This window comes from Mandrillus leucophaeus, unplaced genomic scaffold (genome assembly GCF_000951045.1).
Source record: "Mandrillus leucophaeus isolate KB7577 unplaced genomic scaffold, Mleu.le_1.0 Scaffold205, whole genome shotgun sequence".
Lineage (NCBI taxonomy): Eukaryota > Metazoa > Chordata > Mammalia > Primates > Cercopithecidae > Mandrillus > Mandrillus leucophaeus.
The window spans coordinates 621,371-630,607 of NW_012102088.1; the positions used below are offsets into that span (position 1 = coordinate 621,371).

Genomic DNA, 9,237 nt, shown 5'->3' on the forward strand with positions numbered 1-9,237 from the left:
GTGCATACCCTTTAAAAGCAGCTTTGGCCTCCGGGACACCGTTTTCACAGTCTTTCTTCCCCTCCCTGCGCGACGCCGCTTGGCGGACATCCGGGAGAACCCGAAAGTCGCTCGTTGCCTGGTTGGATGCAGAGTACAAACTACATTACCCAGAAATCTGTGCCCAGCGCATTGGTAGCCGGAGTGCAGCCAATGACAGCCCAGAAACTGGGTGTTTCCTGCTGCTCGGGGAGGCGGGGCGAGACCTCTGGCGTCGCCGTCGTGACGTATTTTTCCTTTGCCCGGTCTGTGTATTCTGGTTGTGAAGGCTGAGTCCTGGATGGGGTCGCCTTTCTACTCGGCTCTCGCGGAACGTAGCAAGGAAAGACAGTGAAGGCTGCAGGACCTTCCTCCGCACTTTTGTTACAATCCATGACCCCTGACGTGGGAGGGGCGGCCTCTCGCGGAGGTGTCTGCCGGGGCTGGGCTCTTACCGGGGCCTCCACACACGCCCTCTTGTCCTTGTCTCCGCCGGAGGCAGCCGCCTTAGTCTTGTGAGCGTTTTTACACCGGATAGACTGAGACTCGCAGTGCTACACTCAGCCCGAGGGCGTCCAGCGCGGTGGAGGCGTGGGGTTTCGGCTGAGCCCACGGGGCACAGTCCGTTCACCCCCCTTCTCACGTTCACCTGCTTCTCATGGCAGCGGCGGTGCTGATGGACCGGGTTCAGGTGAGTGGGGGAATCCCTCCAGTGCACACCGGCCTGGCTGTGTGTCCTGCGATGTTCGCTCTCATCGCGCACTTGTCTTGACCACCCTGGAGGGTGGTCACTGTCGCATTATGTGGGGGGGTTCCGCCCCCCTTATCTATGGCATAAGGTATGGAACGGACTCGAAGGCACAGGGCAGTTCGTACAAATGCATGCATGAAGATGAGGATGAGTTTGGAGAGTTCCGGGAACCGTCTGTGCCTGGTGAGAACAGGGACTGGGAGTCAGAGGTAGGCCTGGAATGGCAGCCCGAGGAGCTGGTCCTCTCTTCTAAGGGTGCTGGGAGTCATGCAAGGTTTGGTGCAGAGAAGGGAGGTCCTCTGACGCAGTTCTTAAAAGGCTTCCTCTGGCTGCAGGGTGGGTAGTAGACTGGGGAATATAGGATAGATGGGAAGATCAAGATGGAGTCTACTGAAATAGTCCAGGTGAGCGTTGATGGTGTGGGCCAGAGTGGTGGCAGCAGAGGTTAGAGAATGTATGGGTTTTGTATGTATTTTATAAGTAAGGCTGACCAGATTCTCTGATGAGACGTAGTAATGATATCCTGGGATTCTTCACATGTCTCTCTTCACTTAAGACTGGGGGCGGTGAATGGAGGTCATTTCTAGTTTAGTGTCCTGAATCTGGGCCATGAGTTGTATGGAGTTATGTGGAGAAGTCACCACCTGGCGACCAATGGGATGAGTACTGGAAAAGTATATCAGACCCAGGAACAGTTACGCTCAAATGCTTGTAGGATTGAGTTGGGAGCGCTCAGGGAACCTCAGGTCTTAATTACCTTTGTTGGAAACAGATATCAGAGGAAGGAGTGAGGCAGGAATGGCTGGCTGAGGAGCTGGACCCCTGTCCTGAGTGTGGTAAAAGCCGTGGGAGATTTGGAGCAGAGGAGGGAGATGATCTGACTTGGATTTTAACAAGCTCTCTGGCTTTCAGGTTGAGAACAGACTGTGAGCATGAGGGAGGAGCTACTGCAGTAGTGTTGATAGTATCTGGTCTAGAGGGGTGACTGTGGAGGTGAGAGAAGTTGGTAAATTTTCTGTTTGTTAAGTAGGGTGATTGGAATTTTTGATGTGAAGGGTGAATGAGAGAAGAGAGTCGTGGATGACCCTAAGGTTGGTTGGTTTTTGCTGTAGCTGGTAAAATTATGGAAATGCCATCAACTGAGATGGAGAAGTTGGCAGCAGGTATGATTTTTAGTGGTTATATCAGGAATTAGGTTTTGGTCATGTTTAGGTTAAGAGGTCTTTTGTCGGCCGGGCATGGTGGCTCACATCTGTAATCCCAGCACTTTGGGAGGCCGAGGCGGGCGGATCACGAGGTCAGGAGATCGAGATCATCCTGGCTAACACGGTGAAATTCTGTCTCTACTAAAAAGAAAAAAAAGAAAAAGAAATTAGCTGGGCATGGTGGTGGGTGCCTGTAGTCCCAGCTACTCAGGAGGCTGAGACAGGAGAATGGCTTAAGTAAACCCGGGAGGCGGAGCTTGCAGTGAGCCTAGATCGCGCTACTGCACTCCATCCTGGGCGACAGAGCAGTGAGACTCTATCTCAAAAAAAAAGAAAAAAAAAGAGATCTCAGTCGACATCTTAGTTGAGGCCTCAAGAAGACACACAGGATTTTAGTTCTGGGGAAGGGTTCTGTTGAAGAAGTTGAAAAAAATGGTGACCAGTGTGTGGAGTGGGATGGGGTATCTTCAAGTCATGGTGGTAATGCTGTTATTGAGTAAGAAAGTTGAAACTGGAGACTGAGAGAAAACTGGGTCTGTTGCTTAGGCACCTGGGCGGCAGTGGTGGATAGTGTGAAGACACCAGCACTTCCTGGACACCGCATGCAGAGTGGGATGGGGGAGGAGAGATGTCATGGAGGTGCCTATGGCATGGACCAGTGGTGGTCGGGATCTCAGATGTGAGGAAGGTGTAGTCCAAAGAGTAATGTGCGCTTTGGGAGGAGTGTGAACTGATGGCCTTAAGAATCTAGTATAGGCAGCTCATGGGAGAAGATGGAGCTGAAGTTTGGTTGTGTTTAGAGGCATTGTCTGGACAACACCAGGAGAACTGGTTGGTAGGAGAGTGTTTGGGACCCTTCACGCCAGACCCAGAGTTGAGACAACATCTGTCTGCACACTTGCCTGGTTCTGCTCTGGGCTGGACACCATGGGGAGAGGGACATGAGGAGAGAGCAGACATAGTGGTGCCAAGGTCTGTATCTCCTCTTAGTTGGGAGGCTGGGGAGGTGAGGGACTAAAGGGTGGGTGTGTGAGTGTATAGACTAGGGAGGAGGGAGTTCTGGGGAGAGATGCTGAATGTGGACTCAACTGTACTCATCATGGCAGAGTTGTGTGACCTTCGAGGATGTGTTCGTGTACTTCTCTCGGGAGGAGTGGGAACTCCTTGAGGAGGCACAGAGATTCCTGTACCGTGATGTGATGCTGGAGAACTTTGCACTTGTGGCCACACTAGGTAAGTCTGTGTTTTAGTTGTCTAATGCTACATGGCAAATTATCCCAAAGCTTAGTAACTTCAAACAATAAAAATTAATTATCTCTCCAGTTTCAGTGCACTGGGAATCTGGTCAGAGCATTTTTTGTTGTTTATTATTTTGAGGGTTGTTTTTTTTTTTCTAGACAAAGTCTCACTCTGTCACCCAGGCTGCAGTGCAGTATTGTGATCGTGGTTCATTGCAGCCTTAAACGCTTGGGCTCAAGTGATCCCCCCACCTCAGCCTCCTGAGTAGCTGGTACTATAGGTGCATGCCACCACTCCCAGCAGCTATTTTTACTTTTTGCAGAGATAAGGTCTTGCACCTCTTTGTCCTAGGTTCTCCCCTCATCCTCTGGATGACATTTCCTGGGGCCTGATTGTACCAGGAATTTCAGGAGCTGACACAATCACTTCTTGTGGTGATTACAGGGCTGTCCTGGTACATCCTCCTTGGAGAGTATTTTTTCTAAACAGTCTGTTTTCTCTGTGGAGTGGGCCTACCTGCGCCACTCACCTGCCCTTTGTTTGCTTTACAGCTTTCATTTTCCCAGTCCCACGCAGTTGCCCAGTTGGAGAGGGACAGAAAACCGTGGGTGCCTGACAGGGCAGACACCACTGCAGCCACAGTGAAGGAGACCTACAGAGGGCCTGGCCCTGCTGAGTGGGAGCTGGAAGAGGGTGTCTGTTATGGTTGGGTTCAGATCGAACCTTCAACTTGTTTTGTGTTTGTCAGTGTTTTGTCGCCAAGGCCCATAGTGATTCTTCACATCTACTTTTCTTTCCTCATTCTTGGCACTTTTCCCGTTTGTCATTTCTCACCTGTCTTCCATCCTTTGGGTGTTTTCTCACTTTTTTGGCCTCCATGTTTCACTTCCTCTCTTCAACACTAGCTTACTTTAATGTGTTATGAGTTTTGCTCATTAAATAGTCCTCGAGAACTAGCTACTTACTTGGAGTCAGATTTTCCTGGGCATGGACACACCCATTTGCACAGAGCTCACCTGACACCAGCAGCCAAGGCCCTGCTGAAACCCTCTTGCAGAGAAATCAGCTAGAGGCTTAACCTGTACTCTCGATCCTGTATGCCATTGTGTTTAGGTCTTTACCCCGTAGTTAGGGTTCCTCCATTCTGTGACCTGTACAGGCCCTGTACTGACAACCAACCCTTCTTTACGCGGCTCCCGGCTCTCTTGTCCTGCCAACAAGCCAGTGGACTCGCATTGGTGTTAGACACACATTTGTGATGGGGCTGCTGCCTCCCACCACAGTCCACATGCACTTCACCAGCATCGTTTTGCTTTCAGGTTTTTGGTGTGAAGCGGAAAATGAGGAGGCACCTTCCGAGCAGAGTGTTTCTGTAGAAGGAGTGTCACAGGTCAGGACTGCTGAGCCAGGTCTCTTCCAGAAAGCACCCCCATGTGAGATGTGTGACCCACTCTTGAAAGACATTTTGCACCTGGCCGAACACCAGGAATCACACCCTACACAGAAACTGTGCACACGCGGGCCGTGTAGGAGAAGATTCTCATCCAGCGCAGACTTTTACCAGCACCAGAAGCAACATAGTAGAGAGAATTGCTTCAGAGGGGATGATGGAGGGGCCTCATTTGTGAAGAGCTGTACAGTTTGCATGTTTGGGAGATCCTTTACCTGCAGGGAGGAGGGGACGGACTTACCAGACAGCTCTGGCCTCTTCCAGCGCCAGACCACTTACAACAGGGTGAGTCCATGCAGAAGGACTGAATGCATGGAGTCTTTCCCACACAGCTCCAGTCTCAGGCAACACCAGGGAGACTATGATGGACAGATGCTCCTCAGTTGTGGTGAGGAAGGAAAAGCCTTCCTGGACACCTTTACTCTTCTTGACAGCCAGATAACTCATCCTGAGGTGAGACCCTTTAGATGCCTACCATGTGGAAATGTGTTCAAGGAGAAATCAGCTCTTATTAATCACAAAAAAATCCACAGTGGAGAAACATCTCATGTGTGTAAGGAGTGTGGAAAAGCCTTCATTCACTTGCACCACCTAAAGATGCACCAGAAATTCCACACTGGGAAAAGACATTATACATGCAGCGAATGTGGGAAGGCCTTCAGCCGCAAGGACACACTTGTTCAGCACCAGAGAGTTCACACTGGAGAAAGATCTTATGACTGCAGTGAATGTGGAAAAGCCTACAGCAGAAGCTCCCACCTTGTTCAGCACCAGAGAATCCACACAGGAGAAAGGCCCTATAAGTGCAATGAATGTGGGAAAGCCTTTAGCCGTAAAGACACACTTGTTCAGCACCAGAGATTTCATACTGGAGAAAGGCCTTACGAGTGCAGTGAATGTGGAAAATTCTTTAGCCAAAGCTCCCACCTTATTGAACACTGGAGAATTCATACTGGGGCAAGGCCTTATGAATGCATAGAATGCGGAAAATTCTTTAGCCATAACTCCAGCCTCATTAAACATCGGAGAGTCCACACAGGAGCAAGGTCCTATGTGTGCAGCAAATGTGGGAAGGCCTTTGGCTGCAAAGACACACTTGTTCAGCACCAGATAATTCACACTGGAGCAAGGCCTTATGAGTGCAGTGAATGTGGGAAGGCCTTCAGCCGTAAAGACACCCTTGTGCAACACCAAAAAATCCACACTGGAGAAAGGCCTTATGAGTGTGGTGAATGTGGCAAATTCTTTAGCCATAGCTCCAACCTTATTGTACACCAGAGAATTCACACTGGAGCAAAGCCTTATGAGTGCAATGAATGTGGGAAATGCTTTAGCCACAACTCCAGCCTTATTCTGCACCAGAGAGTTCACACAGGGGCAAGGCCCTATGTGTGCACTGAATGTGGGAAGGCTTACATTAGCAGCTCCCACCTTGTTCAACACAAGAAAGTTCACACTGGGGCAAGACCTTATGAGTGCAGTGAATGTGGGAAATTCTTTAGCCGCAACTCTGGCCTCATTCTACACCAGAGGGTTCACACTGGAGAAAAGCCTTATGTATGCAGTGAATGTGGGAAAGCCTACAGCAGAAGCTCCCATCTTGTTCGGCACCAGAAAGCTCACACTGGAGAAAGACCTCATGAGTGCACCAGTTTTGGTGACCCTTTAGCTGCCTCTCTTAAACTTGTTTAACACCAGAAAATTCACACAAAGAGAAAGGCCTTATGAATGCAGAAAATATGTCATCTTCTTGGTCATCCTCATAGGATTGACACCAGAGCAATGCTCTGTGAGTACCCTTTGTGAGAGAACCATCAGCTAGCGGATGAGCATTGTACTTTCATTCCACCCTGGGGAGATTCCTGATAAGCACCACATATGTGGGAAGCTTTCATGAGGCGTGTTGCACTTTGTAACTGTCTAGGGTTCTTGATGGAATTATATCACTGCCAGTGCCTGTGGCGGAAGCCATCTTATTGCTACCAGCTGTGTGTATCAATCACTCCATTTTGCTCAGGGAAGGCAGACTTCTGTGCTTTCTTTCCTGTTCCCTGCAGATAATCATGAGTATTTTCAAGGACCGCCCCCCCCAACCCCCCACCATTGAGGGTCCTCATCTTTTCCCTCATGATTAGGTTCTGAGCAAACATGATCTAGCTCTGGCTAAAAGGACCTGAGCTAGGGTCTGCTGGGATTTCCTGACAAGATTTTGTCAGGAAACGTGATCGCTGTGACTTACTTGTCTTATTGCCAAATCGCCCAGGTTTGGAACTGCTTGTCCCATGCTGCTCTGGTTTAGACAGTGATAAAGGCCTGTTGTGGCAGCCTTTACTCTTGGGGATTTTGTTACTGTGTAGACTAGATTGAGAAAAGAGTTGGGTTCTGTCGTGAAGGGAGTAACACCTTTTGTGGGTACCACCTTTATGTGCCTCAGAGGGGACCAAAGGATGGCAGAAGACAGCTCTCAGTCTAGTTTGACCTAATTTACACCATTGCCCTAGGCCTGCTGGAAAGACTAAAAAAAATTTTGTGCCTAACTTTGTGGCCTGGCTGCCAGGATTTCCTGTGAGCCCAATCAGGGCATAGTTGGTGTGAAAATCTCCTGTGCTCCTGGAAGCACCATAAGTTGGGTCCCTTGACTGTCACGTACTCCCCAGCACTGTTGAGGGATTGCTGTTTTCTGTACCTGTACAGGATCAAGTCCCTGATATCCAGAATCCCATAGGCAAGTGACATTGACTGTAAGACCTCTAGGGCAATGTGAAAATCATGATTGGTACATAAACACTGAGATAATGGAGTGGGGATGACTGTGGCAAACCAAAGGAGATTCAAACATTCTAGCAGGGCATCCACAAATATTGGTGCAGTTATGATGGTGTGGGATGGGGGTGCATAGAAATTCTCAGTACCTTCAGATATCTGTATCTCCTGTGGCCAAGGCCACTGTCAGAGGAAATAATCTAAATGTGGATTCCTGTGTCTCCCTGGGCAGTTGGCCTTACAGCCATCACTGCACAGACAGGAACCTCAGCAGTGACAGAAGAGAGATCCAGGGATGGGTCTTCTCTGACCCAGCCAGCATCCCTAGTGACTGAGGTGGACGCGGACTTCATTGCTCACCAATGTTTAGCAACATTGAGGCAGGGCTCACTCTCCTAAATTGTAGGGAGAGGAGTATGGTAGAGCCAAAATAGTTGACGTCTAATTTTCCTAGTGGAACAGTATATATAGATTTTAATGAGGAACATTTATTTAACAGCTTTATGGAGGTATGATTAACATGCAATAAACTGCATATATGTAAAGTGTAAAATGTGCTATGTGTCAGCATGTGTATACACCTATGAAACCACCACAGTCAAGATATCCAACACAACAAAAGATTGTCCCTTTATAATCCTCAGTCTTTCCTCATCTTGTTTTCCACAATTCACAAGCAACAGCAAGCATTTTCTATAATTTTATAAATGAAACTATATGGTGTGTACTTTTTAGGGGGTGGGGCTCTGACTTTTTCAGTAAACATAACTAAGGTTAATCCATTATCTTGTTGCATGAATCAATTGTTTACTCATTTATATTGCTGAGTAGTATTTCATTGTATACCACAAGTTTTCTTTTTTGTCAACTTAATTGTTACGGATGTTTGGGTAACTTTCAGATTTTGGCTACTACAAATAAACCTCTGAAGATTCGTGTGCAAGTTATGGCTGAATGATATTCCGTTCTATAAATATACCTCAGTTTCTTTATCCATTTACTTATTGAAGGACAGTTGCTTTCAAGTTTTGGCAGTTATGAATAAACCTACTACATATTTGTATAGTTTTTCTGTAGATATGTTTTCAACTCATTTGGATACATGCCAAGGAGTGCAATTTTCTCTGTCATATAGTATGTTTAGTCTTGTAAGAAACTGCCAGGCTGTCCTCCAAAGTGGCTCTACCATTTTTATTTTATTATTATTATTATTTTTGAGACAGAGTCTCGCTCTGTTGCCCAGGCTGGAGTGCAGTGGCATGATCTCGGCTCACTGCAACCTCCACCTATTTTAGTTGGCCAGGCTGGTCTCAAACTCCTGACCTCAAGTGATCACCCTCCTTGGCCTCCCAAAGTGCTGGGATAACGGGGGTGAGCCACTGCGACGGGCTGTGGCTGTACCATTTTTGCATCCAATTAACAACGAATGAACGAACATTCCTTTTGCATCTCATCCTAGTCAGCATTTGGCGTTTTCAGTATTTTGGATTTTAAAATGCCATTCAAATAGGTTTGTAGTGGTATGCCATTGTTGCTTTAATTTGCAATTCCCTAATAACACACAATGAATATCTTCTTTTTTAAGGCAGGGTTTCTTTTTTAAAGGCAGGGTTGTTTTGTTTTGTTTTGTTTCGTTTTGTTTTGAAATGTGCTGGGATTACAGGCGTGAGTCACTATGCCCAGCCTGACTGCGGTTTTTTTTTTTGTTTTTTTTGTTTTTTTTTTTGAGACGGAGTCTCGCTCTGTCACCCAGGCTGGAGTGCAGTGGCCGGATCTCAGCTCACTGCAAGCTCCGCCTCCCGGGTTCACGC

General features: G+C 47.9%; 1 protein-coding gene across 3 annotated transcripts; it reads left to right on the forward strand.

The window, feature by feature from the left end:
• The first annotated feature begins 269 nt into the window (after nucleotides 1-269).
• Nucleotides 270-8,369, forward strand: ZNF304 (zinc finger protein 304). Of its 3 annotated transcripts, none has more exons than XM_011979655.1 (4): nucleotides 270-709; nucleotides 1,682-1,762; nucleotides 3,081-3,207; nucleotides 4,533-8,369. In XM_011979655.1, the coding sequence occupies exons 3-4, from the start codon at nucleotides 3,174-3,176 to the stop codon at nucleotides 6,353-6,355; spliced, it is 1,857 nt and encodes a 618-aa protein (XP_011835045.1). In that variant the 5' UTR covers nucleotides 270-709; nucleotides 1,682-1,762; nucleotides 3,081-3,173; the 3' UTR covers nucleotides 6,356-8,369. The 3 variants fall into 3 exon arrangements, with proteins under 3 accessions (XP_011835045.1, XP_011835046.1, XP_011835043.1); XM_011979656.1 differs by lacking the exon at nucleotides 1,682-1,762 and adding an exon at nucleotides 3,765-3,906; XM_011979653.1 differs by lacking the exon at nucleotides 1,682-1,762.
• The last annotated feature ends 868 nt before the right edge of the window (nucleotides 8,370-9,237 follow it).

Excerpts from the sequence above, each read along its gene's own strand:
- ZNF304 (XM_011979653.1), top strand. The coding sequence starts at position 677 with ATGGCAGCGGCGGTGCTGATGGACCGGGTTCAG. Across the intron at positions 710-3,080 it reads TGCTGATGGACCGGGTTCAG|AGTTGTGTGACCTTCGAGGA; the intron begins GTGAGTGGGGGA and ends TCATCATGGCAG. Across the intron at positions 3,208-4,532 it reads TGCACTTGTGGCCACACTAG|GTTTTTGGTGTGAAGCGGAA; the intron begins GTAAGTCTGTGT and ends TTTTGCTTTCAG.